The sequence below is a fragment of the Plectropomus leopardus genome, chromosome 18 (genome assembly GCF_008729295.1).
Source record: "Plectropomus leopardus isolate mb chromosome 18, YSFRI_Pleo_2.0, whole genome shotgun sequence".
NCBI classification, from domain to species: Eukaryota; Metazoa; Chordata; class Actinopteri; order Perciformes; family Serranidae; genus Plectropomus; species Plectropomus leopardus.
Window position 1 is genome coordinate 9,411,185 of NC_056480.1, and position 17,441 is coordinate 9,428,625.

The window sequence follows — 17,441 nt, forward strand, 5'->3', positions numbered from 1 at the left end:
GCTCAGTGTGTCATCACTACACTGTGCCATCTGATATTGTAATGACTCCGTGGAGCCCTCAGGTCCACTCTACACCAGCGGAACCAGTGACTGATGGATGGTGCTCCTGCCAGACGGCGTTTGCTCCACTGCCACAGTGACTGACTGTGCGCTCCAAAACCCAAACTACTACAGGCTACTACATAGTATGCCAGAGAAAAATTTAGTATGTCCCAAAACATTTGATGTCATAGGACATAACTTGGATTTTATAGGATGTTTATAGGATTTTAGAACTTCTGGGGAATTTTAAGAACAAAAGAGAATGAAAACATAATTTATTCATTGTTTTCTCAGTTAATTAAGAGGTTAAAAATAAAAGCAGATCCCACATTTCCTAAAGCCTAAAATGAAGTCTTGAAGTTGCTTTTTTATCTGACCAGTTTTCAATTTATAATCACATCTGGAATTTCCTGTTGACGGACTAATCAATTTATCAACTAATAATTTCAGCATTAGCTTCTGTATAATTAGACAAAAACTCCATGCCATTACAGATTCTGATTAAAAGAAGAAAAAAAAAACCCTTTAAAGACACAGAATAGTTATCCACAATTATCTTTATCATCGTCTTCGTTATGATTTTACATCTCAGCAACACCTAATGCAGAATAAAAACAGGTTCTGTAGAAGCTAAGCTCTTTAGAGGGAGCTGCTGCAGGTGATTGGTCGTCATGAGCCGCGGCAGGAAAAGTTAGAGGCCCAGGGCGTTACAGTGCATCGAGTGTTGGACGTGTTGGGGCACAAAGACAGCAGAAACAAAGAAAAAAGGGACAGAAATAACATTTCTCTTTACAATTAACATTTGAAATGATGAAGGCACTTGCAAATGACAAGACAGCACAAAATGTAAACCATACTTTGGTGTTTCATTTTTACCTCTATAAGATTTCATTAAACTTATTTTTCTTTCTACAAAATGAACCAAAACACTGACAACGAGGAAGATCTCGGGTGTAATAATATGAATAAATATGAAACAAAATTTAAATTGCTAAACTAAAAATAAATCAGGTTTGAAGTGAAATCAAACACTATTATTAAGCTTGTTTACTATTTTTAGTCAACGCTGAACTATAGAGGAAACCATAAAGTGCATCTTTGGATGGATGGGAAAAACAACACTGAATGGAAATGCTATCGACGCTTCAGCCCATAAAGAATTCATAAACAATTACTGATTGGTTTGGGTTACACTCAAAACAAATTGCTCCCAAATTTAAACCGTCGACTGGACTGAAAACAAATAAAACATAAAATAAAATCAGACAACTAAAAAGATATTAACAAAACATTTAAAAATGATCTCTGTGCGATCTGCTTCCCGAAAAAAGGCGACGCATTAAGACAAACTTCCACACAAGGCACATTTCAAACACGTGGCGGATGCAGCACCTTCTCGCACTTTTTTTTTTTCCCCCAGACTGCTAAAACAAAAAACAAAACATTATTTACCTCCAATTATTTTGTTTTAAACTTTCCAACGAGTTGGTTATTATCTGATACTTCAGTAAACAGGCGTAAATCAGGTTATGGTCCATAGAAAGACATCATTCAGCTTAGAGCTCTGCACCGTGTCACTGCGTTCAGTGTGGTTATTTAGAGCAACATAATCAGTCAAGTTTAAGGGCAGTAATACTTGGAGGAGTTTTAACTGACAGTGCAGGAAGGGAGTGCCCGTCCTAACAACAGCGTCTCTCTAAAACACCTCCAGGAACAAAACGTAAAGCTACAAGCAGGCAGATTTGGCATGTGGCAACTTGGTAAACGGCATGAAATCTTGGCGGAAAGCAAAAAAAAGACTGGAGGGGAGAGAAAAGAAGAGAAGGAGTGTGTAATGAGATTACCACTCCGCTACAGATCATTGTGGTTCTCCACCGCAGTCTTCCTCTCGACGTTTAATCCACAGGGATTGAAATCACCCACACTGGATTAGCGCGGTTTCAGAGAGGAGGGTAAAGACATGTGTGTGTATATATATGTATGTGTATGTGTATGTGTATGTGTGTGTGTGTGTGTGTTGCTGCCTGTTGCCCCTTTTAACATGCCACATTCCCGTTCTTTGGCTTTTCAGCTGAGGGCCACATGTGAGGGCCCCTCGTCACTCCTCACACAGCCTCATCTCTCAGTCCGATCAGTCCGTCTTACTGTGGTTGTTGTTGAAGAAGGTGTGGCCGTTCTGCACGTGGCCGTTCTTAAACTTTTCTCTCTGCTCGTCTTCTTCATCCTCCGACTCTGTCTCCTCTTTGTCGCTCCGCTCGTCCTCGACAATGTGCTGCACGGGCAAAACAAGACAAAATTTGTGCAATTGCTGGTTTGAGGTAAAAGTGTTTTGTGGTAGATACATTTGAAAGTGGCGTGTCATACATTGCCTGGCAGGAATTTGATGACCATGCGCAGGATGAGCGCGGCCCAGAAGATGTGCAGAGTCTGCAGCAAAAACATTAGCCCGTTGAAGAAGTAGAAACCGAGGAAGGGGGGGTAGAGGGTCAGGGGGTACACCCACGTCGTGTATATGATCCTGGACAACAAGACAAAGGCAGAACAGAGAGTCCAGTCAGAGCCACCTACAGTCACCATCAGAGGGCCTTTGAGAGGAGCCAGCACTGTACACAATGTGACTGTTGTTACGCTCACATGAAATTGTTACTCAAGTTTTCATGATATTTCTGCAAAACAAATCACTGCATGTTTCATCCATTACCTCTTTGCAAAATGTTTAAGTGGAAATGACCACACTGCATAACATTTAGCACGAGTAAGTCATTATGGCATTTAATTGCAGCATTTTTCGTTTCTTAACAAATTAAATGTATCTATTAAGCTGCTGTGATGGGGGGGTTACATGCAACCGATGACACCTTTGGAGCGTATCAAAAATGTGTCATCTCGGTAAAAAAGGCACTGTTCAAAAGGATGATGCTGGTATTATTCTACATTTTTCTAATGTCGGTAAAAAAAGAAGGTCACAAATATCGAGAGGGTTAGTTGCTTCTTAAAGCAGCCAGGCACTGTAGTTTTAAGCAAATAGTAGAAATTTTAGTGCCTTTGTTGGGGACTATTTGCAGCCACGCATTTAAAATCCATTTGATGTGGTTTATGTGGAACTGACTCAAAATAACAAAGTTTATCAGCAGGGGGAAAAATGGCGTTATATGTTTCTGCGACCCACAGATATGTTTCATTTGCATGTCATGGATATTTTAAAACTTCTCGTTTCAAGGATGTAGTTATCGTGTGGTTAGGTTTAGGCACAGTAACAGCTTGGTTATGGAAAAGGAGCGTTGGGGTCAAGGGTTAGGGTCCTCGAGTCGAGTCTCTGACTCTGATGAAGACACAGTGGTGTTTTAAAGTTAGTATGTTTGTACAATAAAGGCTGTAAACTGATGAGGGTGCTCCGGTCTTTTCTTCTCCCTTGGAAAGTCTCTGTCCCTGAGCTAGAGGCACCTGATATGGACGCATGCTGTTGGATGATGTGAGAGGAGCCCAGTTTCAACCACTTAGATACGGATAAGAAAGGATCATCCTTGTCCTTTCCACCTCCCGATGACAGTCATAATATATGTCACTCTAAAAACATTGATATGACAGGTATGAAAGTGGAAATGTAACAAATTTGTGGTTTGCAGAAACATACAATGCCAACATTTTCTTCAGGGAACTACAATACCTGTGTTTATCATAATGAATCGTTCTTGGACGAACTGCGAGCTCAAAGCCACAGTGGAATAACCTGATTCACTTTGTCTACACAGACAACGTGTAATTTTGGGATACATTCATTGTTGGTCTTGGTCTTTTTATGGGATTTATTAACTATCACAGGATTTAGAAACTTTACCCTTTCAGGTTTCTATGAAACATCAGTTTCTTTCAGCCTTTATCTCACAACTTCTTCTCTTTACATATCTGCTCCACCTGAGCCAGGCATAAAACTCTTTTTAAGATATGCAAACTTATTCAAATGTATGCTATTTCCATTTGTATTTTTTTAAATGCACAACTTGAACATGCCCATAAAGTATTCCACAGTGCTTTTACAAAATGTATGCAATAAGTCAATGTTGCACAAATTTCTCAATTGTTCCTTCCGTACAATAAAGCCAGTGACTCATCACAGCTATAGTAAATCTGCCGTGACATTGTTTTTTACCAGAAGGGGAGGATGATGAGACGCGTGACGAAGAAAACTGCAGCGAACACAGTGAAGATGAAGTTGCAGGTTTTCCTCCAACCTGCGTAGTTGAACATTTTGGCTGACTGTAGGGAAAGACAGCGAGAGATCAGTCAGTGTCTCACCTTTTTCATGTATTCTCCTCTAGAGGGCAGACAGTGAACTGTGTGACGTGTTCAGTGCTCTGACCCCAACATGATCATTTATCAGCAATGTTAAATGTTAAGACCAGAGGGAGGGCAGCACATTTGTAGCTTTAATTAGGTATACTTCTGTGTTATAGTATTTAAATTCTTTGCTCAAAAAACTAATTAATATGCAAAAACAAAGAGACATTGCAAGAAATGTTTATCAGTGAGATGCTCCATTTTTTCTGCTGTGTTAGCACTCTGTCATACCTCCATTAAATAGTCTGAGGCGTCATGAACTAACATGATCAAAGTCCCTGCGCGGATGTAGTTGACCAGCCAGGAGAAACTGATGAGGAGAATGGTGGCTACATGGTGAATAATCTGCTCTTTGAAATCCTGTAGAGACAAGAAAAGGGGACGGAAAGGGATGTTGTAAAAACAAAATACAACACCATTTGGTCACTCATTGATTGAGCCGTAAAGATCGGTCACTAATCGACAAGTGTGTGTTCTTACTGATTCTGGATGACTACCTCTCCGCACATGGCAGATTATGTGGCTTTATTGCTATGAAAAGACACTAAATCCATAAATGGCAGCAGAAAAAGGAACTAAGCAAAACAAAATAAATCCTCACTTTAGATTTCAACACAAAGGATCTCCGGAAAAAGTCCAGAAAACTGTTGTTTTGGTTTAAAAGATTAGTTGTGTTTGTGAGCTGGGGTTATAAAACGAGAGCTGGCACAGAAGTGGCAGGCTCGAAGGTCACGCTATCTTTCACAACGACATTTGGACAAAACGGTTAATCTGCCTTTTCGCAGATTGATATGCCACAGAGCTCCGGTCACACATTAACTCACAGGGCTCCTTCAGATGCAACATCCCCGACTGGAGAGACAGTTTAGTTTGCTGAACACTCACTCTGACTTTTTCAAACTGATAAAGTAGAGGGGGATAAGCGGAGTTGAAGAATATCTTTAATAGACGGCTCCACTCAACACAGTCAGGACATCTTAATGGAGAAATCAATGTCTAAACCTCAAAATACACTACCAACACAACAGATCATTCTCATTATTACATGCACTCTGGGAGCGATCTCTCCCGATGGAGGGTTTCTGAGGGGTTTTATAGTGCGCCCACACAAGATAATAAAGTTTAGGTGACTTGCTTGTTTACCTTACGTTTGACATCCGATGCTACGCTAAAAAGCAGCGAGAGATAGAAGCCTAGTTCGATCATGTAGTACCAGTACTGTGAAGGCAACAGTGGCTGGAAGAAAAGAGGAAGGAAGAAAAAAAGTCAGTTTATGCACTTTTTTATTCTTTTAACATCCTAAAATGGTATGCAATTCTAAACTTGGGATGGGGATCAGATTATTTTGAAGTGGGGTTGTATGAGGTACCACGGTCAGTGTAACCTTAAGTACATTTCAGTCAGAACCTTGAACCCCAGTTTGGATAAGGAGACAGGAGCACGGAAGTATATCGTACTGCTCTGGACGAGGACAGCAGCGAAAAATCAATATCAGTATCTACAATATTTGAACCTCTTTGCCTCAGACAGCCTTTGCAACGGGGAACTGAAGCTGTTATCTATGCTCTCTTCAAAGCCAGACCTCATTGACAAAAACAGTAATCTGACCTTGTAGAACGCTGACTCTGTGGTTTATTTTGTGTTATTGTGTGACTTTGATGAACCCGAGTTAACCCTTTAAAACACCAAAGTCACACTTTCTTTAAACAGAGACTGTGCTATAAGGGCCAATACGAAACCCATTCTTTATGCTGCCTTTGCATTTTTACACAGAACCAAATAACGGTGGCAATGTGTCACTCCAGTGTGTGATTTTAGACAGCATGCTGGCATCCTGGAAGAGACGCAACAGCGTCGGCCTCTGGTGTTTCATATAACACATCGGAAAGGGCTGTCTGATGGAAAGTGGTCAAATTATTCTAAATATAGCGTACACCTAAACTGGCATTGATGGGGGCGTGTAGACCGCCACCTCTCGTAGCTCATACACTGACTATGTGTAAGTACCTCATACAACCCCAATTCAAATTTTCCCTTTAATTGAAAAGCACTGACATACCATTTTCGGGAAGCCATCCCACATCTGCTTCATATCATACAGCCACGGTTTCTGAAGAAAGATAGATACTCAATATTAATGAGAGTATACGTGTCCCACACAACACCACAAGCACTCTCATGGACAAACACCAAAGAGAGACAAAGTGAAAAACAATGTTTGTGTGGTCTCAAAGTGTCTGCAGTGCACTGTGGAAAGAATGTCAAAATTAGATTTCCCAGATTCGGACACAGTACTCACGTCAATAAGGGCTGCCAGGCCAGCAAAGAAAGCAAGAAGGTAAAAGGTAAATCTCCAACTGTAAGAGAATCACATTCAGTTACACATCATGACAGACAGCACGGTAACAACATCTGCCCTGAACAGTTATTTTCAAGCTGATGGGAGACACCTGGATTACATTTTGCTGAATCTTTCACTGCAGATTGCTTAAAAGCAGCATTTAAGAAATGATTATGTGTGGATGCGGTTCATCGGTGATGCCAGTAGGGCTGCAAATTGTTAGTATTATTTTTTTTTCTCAACACATGTCAACTGGTATGATAAACACATCACAGCAGACTGCCATATTTCACTCTGGTTTTCTGAGTTAGTTGAAAGAAAGCATGGTTAGAAAATGGCACTTTAAATGTGTCATTTCTTTCTTATTTGTGCCCTCTGTGTAAAGTTTAATGTTTAATTTATTCAGTAAAGGAATGCTGGTAAATGGACCTGCACTTGTACAGCGCTTTTTATTTCATTTGGTCACTCAAAATGCTTGCACAATACTACTACGTCACATTTACACGCTGGTGGCTGAGGAAAGGTGCCACCTGCTGCTCACTTTTTGGGGGTGACATATTCCTTTTCTGGCAAAAGACATTAACCTACCTTGCTTCCCGAAATTTTTTGAGCTTGCTTGGCCGGTCCTGGTTTCTCCGCTTCCTGAACCACCTCTGGACCTGTCGCACTGAACAGCCCGCCTGTTTACTTAAACTCTCTATGGAGCTCTGACAACGAAAGCAGGAAGAGGAAAGACGAGTCAGTGATGTCTTCAATGTCTGGAGTTATAAAATGATGATATAAGCTTTGGTGTGAAGATAAATAATATTTCTATCAGGGGTCGACAGATTATCAGCCGATTATTGGGGCAGATATTTGGCATTTTGCCGATTATCTGTATCAGTTATTTATTTTAATGGCTGCCGATAAAATTAATTCATTAAAAGTGGAAATAAAGTGTCAGCATGGGAAGAACTTTTACTTTGTATAACCTCAGGGAGCTATTTTTATTCATCCATCTTCTATTTAAATTTTCACTTGCTTTCACAAAAAAAATTGCTGGGAAGCTGTATATGATGAATGTTTCAGTTTTGATAAAACATTTGCTGAAGGCATTTAAACAAAGTTTTGCATTGGAGTTTGTTATATACCAAATTCTTAATATTGACAGAAAGATTTTCATTCTTATTGTAAAAACATGTATCGGCTATCAGTCTCATTAACCGTTAATAATCAGTATTGTCGCTGAAAAACCAATATTGGTCAACCCTTAGTTAGTGATGTCTTTAATGTCTGGAGTTATAAAATGATATTTTTATCATTTTGTCATTCTCCTCCATGTTTCACCTAAAACATCTCTGAATTCTACGATTAGGCTCAAGCTGTGCTCTTGCCAAAGGACACAAAAAAATGTATGAAGCAGTGCTAGTTTCCTGAAGTATGCAGGATGATTACCTGTGTGGGATGCTTTGATGTGCTGCAGAAATAGGCCTCCAGGACAGGATTTGGAGGAGCACGAACCTGCTGCTTGTCACTCACTCCCAACAGGGAGGCGAGAGGAGTCGCTACTGTCCTGGAAAGAAAAAAAACGCCGCTTACACTTCATTTCAAAATGTCAGGGATAAACATGCAAATCAGACTGGTGGAAAGGTCAATTAACAGGCAAATGATAGTCACAAGCAGTCTCTGCTGGAGATGACTCACCTCTCAAATATTTGTCTGCAGACCAGGAAGCAGAGGGCGATGGGTACAGTCGCCCAGAGGTCCTGCGTTTTGGGGAAAACTTTGCCGTCGTGGTCCTTCAGGTCGGCCCAGCCGTGGCCTTCTGGAAACCAAATCCAGTCGGCCCATATCATCTCTCTCAGCCCAGACAACATCCTAAAAGATGAACCAGAGGAAGGACTTGTGAGTGCTTTTGTATCACATGGAAGGAAATTAAGAGGTAATAAAAAAGACGGTTTTGTCTGGCTTTGTGATCTCCATTGAGCTTTCCTGTTAGATAAATACAGCGGCTCATTCAGCTGCGACAATATCCTGAGAGGAAGGAGAGGAAACAGAGAGGGCTGAGAGGATTGAGTATTGATTAGAAGTGATTAATCTCGCTGGGCATCTGCAACAGGCGCCGTGGATGGGCACTTCCTGTTCCAGATGAAGAGGAATGATGAAGGGAGGGCTCTACGATGCTGCACACAACGCAATCAGAAAACCAATGAGATTTCACCCTCTTCTCCTTATATAATGAACGCTCAATAGAGAGCCCCAGTAATGAGTCCTAAAACCTGCAATTTTAGCACCTCTGGTTCCCTCGTCTCAGAGTTAAAGGGTTTTTTTGAAATGGTTTTTAGTTAGAAGCCTTAAGTAAAGTCTGAGGTTAACACCATCTTAAGAGACTTTCATGTTTTGTTCTACAACATAAAATAAGTCAATAAATACCCTTCTGTGAAGTTTGATTTGTGTGTGTTTTATGAGTCTTAAAAAAGTTGGTTGTTAACAAGTGTCTAAATGACACTACAGAGCATCATCACATGGAGCCATGACGGACGCGGCTTTACAGCCTCATAGTGTTAGTGACGCAACCGCAGTGTAGTTCATTATAGCTTAGCTTTAGCTTTTTACTTTTGGCAATTGCGTTTAGACTTCAAAAATCCTGAATTCATGAGTCCAGATTATCTTGCCGAACAAAACATGCAAGTATCATAAACGTTTGTTTACCACAAAGCTCATTTTCTGCAGTGATCAAAAATTCAATGGAAAATTCCCATGGGCTTTTTGATGAGAGAACCAGGGCGACGTTAGCCCTTGGGTCGGCCTACAGAAAAAAACATCATCCCTGGGGAACTCTATGCTAGCGTTGGATACCAAACCTGGCGCCAATATAGCGCTGGTTACTATTCAACAGGCACTTCCCGGATCATATCATGACGCAGAATTCGGTGACTTATTTTGGTGCCGGATTATTTGTGTCGTGGGTGTGCAGCCGACAGACAAACAGTGTGTCGTGTGAATTTGTTAACAGCGTTTTGTATTCATTCATATTTATATATTTAAGTGTACTTTACATAATTAAGAGGTAATATATTCCATTTCCAGTTCAAATTTGCTTTTGCAATGAAAAAAGCCATTTGTTCCACTTTTTTTCCTGTCATTTTTGCTTTATTTTGCAATAAGTATCAGTTAAGGCACTGTTAAGGCACCACACCACTATCAGAAAAACCCAAACAACACCCAACCTTTATCAATAGTTTTAGCAGTAAATGGCTGCTGAAAAACATGAGGGTATTTTTACGTTATGAAGAAATTCCTGTTATTTCTTACACACTCTGTATCTGTAATAGAAAAAGGAAATTGCACAATTAACACGCCATGTCCTGATAATGTCTTGAGGAAGACAACTTAACTGTTAACTGAGTGGTAGCCATTTAGTTAGTCATCTATAAAAAACAACTACTCTGGCAAACTTATTATTATGTCACAGTCAGATATTCAGTATTTTACATACATACTAATCTTAATGTCAACTACAGAAGGCGAGGGAAGCTTATTTGTATAAAAAGTGCTTTGCACAAGACATAAAAAAAAAAAAAGACATTAAGCAGAGATGTGAAAGACACTGAAGCAATAAAAGGCAAGGAAAAGACATTACTGTAATGAGGTCAGATCAAATCGCAGAAAAAAATGCTTGTTCCAGATATTAGAGGTGTGGGGATCTGGATGAATCATAACGTTGCAGCACATGTTTTTTGGCCCTAAACCACCGAGTACAGTATTTTAAAATCAATTTTTTCGACACACAGGAGGTTGGTGCAAAAACCTGAGAACGACATTGATGTGATCCACTTTCTTGGTTTGTACGATTAGAGACTTGGAAAGACACCAATAAAGTGGTTGAGCAGCCAGTGTCACCTTTGCAAAATGGCTTTAGGGATGTGGTCGGTTGGTTGGTCCACCGCTTTGGTCCAAACTGAAATATCTCAGCAACTAGTGGAAGGATTGCCGTGAAAATTTGTACTGACGTTGTGGTCCCAAGACGAGAAACGCTACTGACTTTAGTGACTCCATGAGCGTTCAATGAGACAGAAGATCTGGGGTTTTTTTTTATAGCCATTAGGGCTTCAACTGTCTATAATTTTCATTGTCCATTAATTCATTAGTTGTTTGGTCTATAAAATTTCAGAAAATGTTGATCAGTGTTTCCAAAAGCTCTAGTTGACGGCCTCAAAGGTTTTGTTTTGTCCACAACCCAAAAACATTTAGTTTACTCAGAAAATATTCAGGAAAATGTTTGACTTTCCTTTAAATATATAAAAAAAAATGCATAAATTATGCAAACTGGTCAATCTATAATCAAATTAGTTGGCGATTAATTAAATGGTTGATAGCTAATTGACTTATAGTTGCAGCAGCTCTACCGGGAAGTCAAACTTTTATGGCTCTAAGAAACTTTTATAGCAATTAATGGGGCCCCACCTCCAACAGTGTTTCCATTTATTTCTTCAGAAATCCATGATAGCGCCACCAAGGGTGACATTTCTGCTTTTTATTGCCATATAATCAAATCTATTGAATTCAATGGACAAATGATTAATCATTATCACTTATTTGATTCCCTAAAACTCACACTTTGATTTACAACATAAAACACCTGCAAAATTAATGACATTAAGCCTCAGCTGCACTTTGATTGTTAATTTGCAAACTTTATCGTTTCGTTAAAAGCGCCGCAGCGCCTAAGTACAGCCCCAAACATTCGTACCAGTTTGTTGTTAGAGTGCAGACGCGGCAACAGGATCTGCTGTCAAACAATCTGAGGTGTAATTAATGCGCCTGTGATCACTGGCAGTTCCTCAATAAAACATTAGGCACCTGTGGACTTTTGCAATGTGGCATCAGCTGATTTTGATCATCAGATGATCTCCTATTACTGCTGCACCTTTGCTCCTGCATCAGCAAATCATTTATTCATTGTCACTTATTTCCTGCCAGATCCCATAATAAAGACTCTGCGTGTGTTGGACTTTAACCTGTTATAAGCTTACTGTGAAAACACAGTAAACTCATTCAGGCTGCCTTTGTTAGCAAGGGGGGGTTTCATTTCAAAAGGATCTCCTCACCTTGAGACAACAGCAGTGAAATATCAACTTATTCCTTTCCTTCAGAGTTAATCAGTCCGGGGATGTTCGTCAACCTGTTGCCTCCTGTTTGCCACCTGTCCTGTCGGCAATCTACCATAACTTTGTATTTTTACTCTAAAGAAACACCCTCGTGCGTCCACAGTTAGGCTAAGCGGACTGCAGATCATGTTAAGTCTTTTGAATGCTTCGAACAGAGAGCAGAGAATGGGCTCTCTGTGGATTGTGTTAAAATATGTTAATGAGTGCAAGTTTTGTATTCAGTCCCAGAGTGAGTTATGGGATTTGGGACGTTTTTTCTGTCTGACAGCGGGAACTGGAAACCAACCTTGGGGCTGCAAAAGTTCTCATGGGTACATCCCCACTTCTCAGGTGCAAAAATAGGGCTGCACTATTCTTGCTAAATTGTTAATCACAATTTTTCTCCTATAGAAGTGAGATTACGATTCTTATTTTAAACAGATGACATTCACATAAGATTTGGATTACTTATAACTTATATTGAAGCACTGGATTTGAACTTAAAAGTCTCTAGTAAAAAAAAAAAAAAAATCGTGACTTTTGTGATGGTGTGTCTGTAAGCGGGATCCATTACAAATTTGCAGAAAACTCAGGCAATATTTTCAAAATGTCGATAAAAGACAATTGTGAGCGTTTCCAGAGAGTGACGGGATGCAACTTCTCCTCTCCTGATAACATTTCAAGAAGCATGGCGGTGGATGTTCAAAACTTTAGCAGGTTTATTTCTATTTCAGCCACTAGCCGTCAGTATTTCCACTGGCAGGCAACGTTATGGGAGCGATAATGGAAAGGCAAACCCCGAATACATGGGAGCAGCCACGTATGAGGGATTTCTGGGAGGTGATAGTTAACAACTTCAGAGAATTTGTGGATTCAAAACTTCAAGATGATCCACTCCTATTTTGAGTTTACGCTCATGCGAGCGTTAAAACCTTTCTGTGATAAATGGGAATTTTTCAAAAGTGATGCGTTACCATTAGGGGTATTTTGTATTAGCAGTTTGAGGGTTAATGGAAACCTGTCCTGTGTTGCTCTGCTTTTACATCTCCAAAAGACTTTCAGCAGTGGAGATTCTGTGAGCTGCTGTAAAGTTTGACTGATTCAAAAAACTCCTAAAACACACATTTAATATGACTTACTGGCAACAATTCCAAACACAAGTACACAAATCTGCTTCATTATAACTTTCAAGATTCACAGAGAAAAACTCGTCTTTTGCTTTCCACATCAAATGCAACATGCTAATGTTATAAACACAAGCCTATGGCATTTTACATTGTATGAATTAGCCTAGCGTTTAGCAGAGATTTAAGCAACTGTTAAACAATGGATGTTTCATTTCCTATACTTTCTTTACATTTAATAGCTTTTATTGCGAATCAGCCAAAACAGGAAATATTGTTTTTTTGAGCCTGCAGCAGCTTAACATGAACGTATAGGGAAGTACGAGTGAGTGAATCACTGTCATTTTGACATGTGCATAGATGTATGAATCAAGATCGTGATTTTATTGTTTTTATTCATCTTGCAACTCTATTGTAAAATAATAATTATTTTTCTGCTACTGATCGAAACAAAAAAGCTCACTGTCATTGTATGAAACAGCACATGAAGATCTCCAAACCAAACGTTAAGTGTGTAAGGATTATTTAAGTTAAATGTCCCTGTGTCCTTGGATGTTTTTGTGTGATAGGTTAGTGACAGCAGACTTCTTTTTCAATTAAAAAAACAGCAACGTTATGATGTCTGCATCTGCTGGCTCCATCAAGAGTTTACTGACTGGTGGAAATCAATAGTTGGCAGAAGAACAGGTTGACTTTAGCAGGTGCAACTGCTCCAAGCTTAAGTAAACTTGCTTTTAATTCTGTTAGCTGAGCTATGTTGACAGATCATCCAGTATGAAGTTTAACAAACAAGTAAGACCAGTTAGTGAGGCAGCTTAGCGAGACCTTTTTGAATAAAAATTGCAAATTCAGACTACATTTTTGCTATTTTAAATGGAAACAAACAGTGCTCACTGCATCTGTGTGTTACTGCTGTCTGTATTAATTGGTTTGTTACATTATCCTCCATCTGCTCTCTGACATGACTATATAATCTAATCCGGTATCATCAGTCTCCACTCAGTTTGTACTTGCACATTTCCAACTTGAATAACAGTGTTTGGAGATACCAAAGTGCACTGTGCCACTTTGGCACAAATGGCTTTGGTGTCTGGGAACAGAGTGGTTTTCTTGGACGGGCACCAAAGTGACTACTTCACTTATTTAATGTGAATTACAATGTCGCTCCTCAAAGCTCAGCAACGTGACGCACTGCATTTAACTGCTTCACCTTCTTTTAACATCTCCTGCCTCTTCTACCTCTGTGTGAATGGCATCTTTGCACACCTATATATTTATATATACTGTATATATAGCCTGTCTGTCCAAGAAAAGGGGATCTTCCTTCCTCTGTTGCTCTTTTTGAGGTTTCTTTAATTTTACTCATTAAAAGCGATGATCAAGGCATTTAGTAGTAAAGGTATTTTCAGAATTGAATACTTGAATACTATTGAATACTTCATTATACATTTAGATCAGGGCCATTAGGGGCTGAAGCCTGGGACACCAGGGCCTGACAACGATCCTGAAGTTGAAATTATACAACGGCCTCCAACTTCTGAGGAATGTTGACTATCTGACATTATTTCAGATGGAAGATTTGGGTTGGTATTTTGTCTCCTGTTGCGAAATCAGTCTTATCCTGTTAGGGACTGTACTTTATTTATCAGAGTAAGGGAGGTGGCTGGGTCATGACATTGGTTCTTCTTTATATCATGAACCTTTCTGAGTGAACGGGGGGAAATGCTTGACCCTCCCTTTACCATAAATAACCATGTTGCACAGCTTCTGGTTATGTGACATGTTGTGATTTTTGAGAATTTTTTTGCAGGTTTTTATCATTATTAGTATTGTTGTTATTATTATCACTTTATATAAATACAAAATACAACAGTTTTAAGTGGCATGTCCCTCTCTTAAGCCACATCAATAAATAAAATTCCCTCCCCAATGCTTAACAATCTAAGTGCCTCCCCAGTTTTGCACCACCCCCTCCCCCCTCGTAAACAACAAACAGTCCCTGAGCCTCCAAGGACTTTACAGCCTGTACAACATAAGACAGCCGACATCCTTCAAGGTTTTGTTAAAGAAAGAAAACCCATAAAAATGCAATTTAAATGATGTCATCGGAGAGCTAAAACTTGTACACGTGCCCTGAGGAATTTACTTTTATTTTTTGTGAACATTTTGAAACCTGTGTTGTCCACATCCATCCAAAATCCATTTTGCTGGTTCAATTTTTAAAAAAGGTTGACGCATTACCACCACCTGTAGACTGGTGTAATAGTGTTAAATTAGTGCGTGAGGAACGTGTATTGCATGACCTTTTATTTAAAACTACACATGGCACCTTTAACAGGAAACCCCCCTTTTAAAGGAATGCTACACTCACAAAGAAAACATCTGTTTATCACTTAGTCAAGCTGTGTTACCTTGAATTTGTGAAGAAAAATATTTTTCTTGCATTCTCCCATGAAAAAACACAAGCATTACTTGATTGTTTGACTGGGGACCACATTTAAAAACAGCAAAAAGTCATATGCTAAGTAAACGTGCATTCCTGCTAAAACCTGACTATATGAAACTAAACTGAAAGTAAAAGTTAAATACACTCTCTTCAAAGCCAGACTCCAATACTGAGGTTTTAGTAAAAATGCACGTGTTTGGGAAGTACTGAAAACATGACTGAATAAATGAGTCTTGAATTATACTGCATGAGTTTTGTGAGAGTTTCTAAAGATGTTTTGATATCGTATTGCCGATGTTATATGCCAGCCCAAATCAATCAATGTTTTTTTTTGTGGTGGTACAAACAGAGTTTTCCTTATGTATTCAATTACAAATGATCATTTTTGGGTGAAGTATTTCTATAAACTGGAGATGTGCATTATATAAAAGTGTCCCCGTGGATCCTTAAAAAGCTTTAATCTAAAAAATTAAGGCCTTAATTGGTATTAAAATGTCTTAAAACAAAAACAGGATTTTATGTTTTTTGCCTTATTGTAAGATTTCAAAATAAATGTAACATATTATGTTTATGTTTTTTCAAAATGCAGACGTCGTGATCCCATAAAACACAGACCTGGGGGGTAATTTCTAAATAACATGAGGTCCCCAGGTTATACCAGTAGGGCTTTTAAGGGCAAATATTGTGCTAGGGTGCATTACAAAAAGAATCAAAGCAGAACAAAAAGAAAAAAATAAATAAATAAAATGTTTTTAAAAAATGCCACAGAGGGATCCCCCTAAATCCCGCGGTGTCCTTAAATTCTTGAAACGCCCCTGGTCATCTTTTAAAGTTAGCAGTTTTGTGTCTGTCAGTGTCTACGCTGTTTGCGTAAACTCTCGCAGGCTGCAGGGAGTGGCTCAGTGCGCATGCATGGCGCAAGCGGGGAGTCTCCCGGACATAGCGGAACAGACAGTCTGACTCAGTGAGATGGAGCTTTGAAACAAGTTTCCCAACACCAAAGTATCCCCCTGACATTACAAACTTCCCTCAAAGACTCGCATAAACGTACTATTTTGTATCATCCGCGTGTTAACAAAGCGCGGAGACGACTTTACTCGGCGACATCTCCACTTTACGTTGGAAAAGTTTTTTTGCGCATTGATACTTTGCGCCATAAAACGACATAAACGGCCGTTAATCGGTTGGAAACTACTTCTGTATTTCCTCTGGTTGAGCTTTGGTGGTTAGGCATGAATGGTTTCGTGACCTTCTGTTATCGCGGTTGTTCTTAAATAAACATCGATATCAGGCAAAGGCCTGTTAGCTAGCTTAACTTTGATCAACGTCTCCCAACGGCTGAATCACAGAGGGCTTCACTTACAGGGCTGACACGAAAGTTTTACGGGTTTACTTCGGTTAAAACTTCACATAAATCCTCCCGGGAGTATAACACTCGTGTTTCTGTCAAAAAATAGCAGCCTGAGTGGAGGAAGTCTCTGATTTGAGGCGTGAAAATGACCAACATTAGCGTGTGAAGTCCGTACTGACACGTCCATCACGCAGCTAACGGTGCAGCCAACTTACCTCTCTTCACTTCACTGTCAGCGGGAACTGTAGTCTTAAAATGTCTCCTTCCTGCTGCTGCTGCTCGTCCTCTGTTCCTGTCGTAGCGGTGGTGGTTTCATGTAGTTGTCGCCATCAAAGACACTCCAACTTGTTGATCGTTCAATGAGCAGCAATCCGCCTTTTTTTTTCTTCTTCTCTCTAACCGCAGGTTCGCCACATTCTCGGAGAAAAAAAAAACGCTGTCGCACTTTGTCGTGAAAAGTCTGTGTCGTGTTTGTGATTTCAGGCTGGTCCGACGAGGAGAAAAAAGTGTTTCGGTCTTTACTTTTCCGTCTGATCAAAGTGGTGGGCCTCCTTCGGCTTGTTGCAGTTTAGCCGGGTCGTTCAATTGGTCGGATATAGTGGATATTATGGTAGTATGTTGGGAGGGGGGCAGGCTATTTAAAGTGACGTGAGCCTCTGCTCTGTATGAG

General features: G+C 39.8%; 1 protein-coding gene across 1 annotated transcript; it reads right to left on the reverse strand.

Annotated features, from left to right (window-relative positions):
- Nucleotides 1-581: 581 nt before the first annotated feature.
- cers2a (ceramide synthase 2a) lies at nucleotides 582-17,387 on the reverse strand. The gene is made up of 11 exons (XM_042506189.1): nucleotides 16,987-17,387; nucleotides 8,405-8,578; nucleotides 8,156-8,273; nucleotides 7,310-7,428; nucleotides 6,680-6,737; nucleotides 6,440-6,490; nucleotides 5,524-5,616; nucleotides 4,612-4,740; nucleotides 4,193-4,299; nucleotides 2,407-2,560; nucleotides 582-2,314 (listed from the first exon to the last, which is right to left on the reverse strand). The coding sequence occupies exons 2-11, from the start codon at nucleotides 8,575-8,577 to the stop codon at nucleotides 2,174-2,176; spliced, it is 1,143 nt and encodes a 380-aa protein (XP_042362123.1). The 5' UTR covers nucleotide 8,578; nucleotides 16,987-17,387; the 3' UTR covers nucleotides 582-2,173.
- Nucleotides 17,388-17,441: the final 54 nt, after the last annotated feature.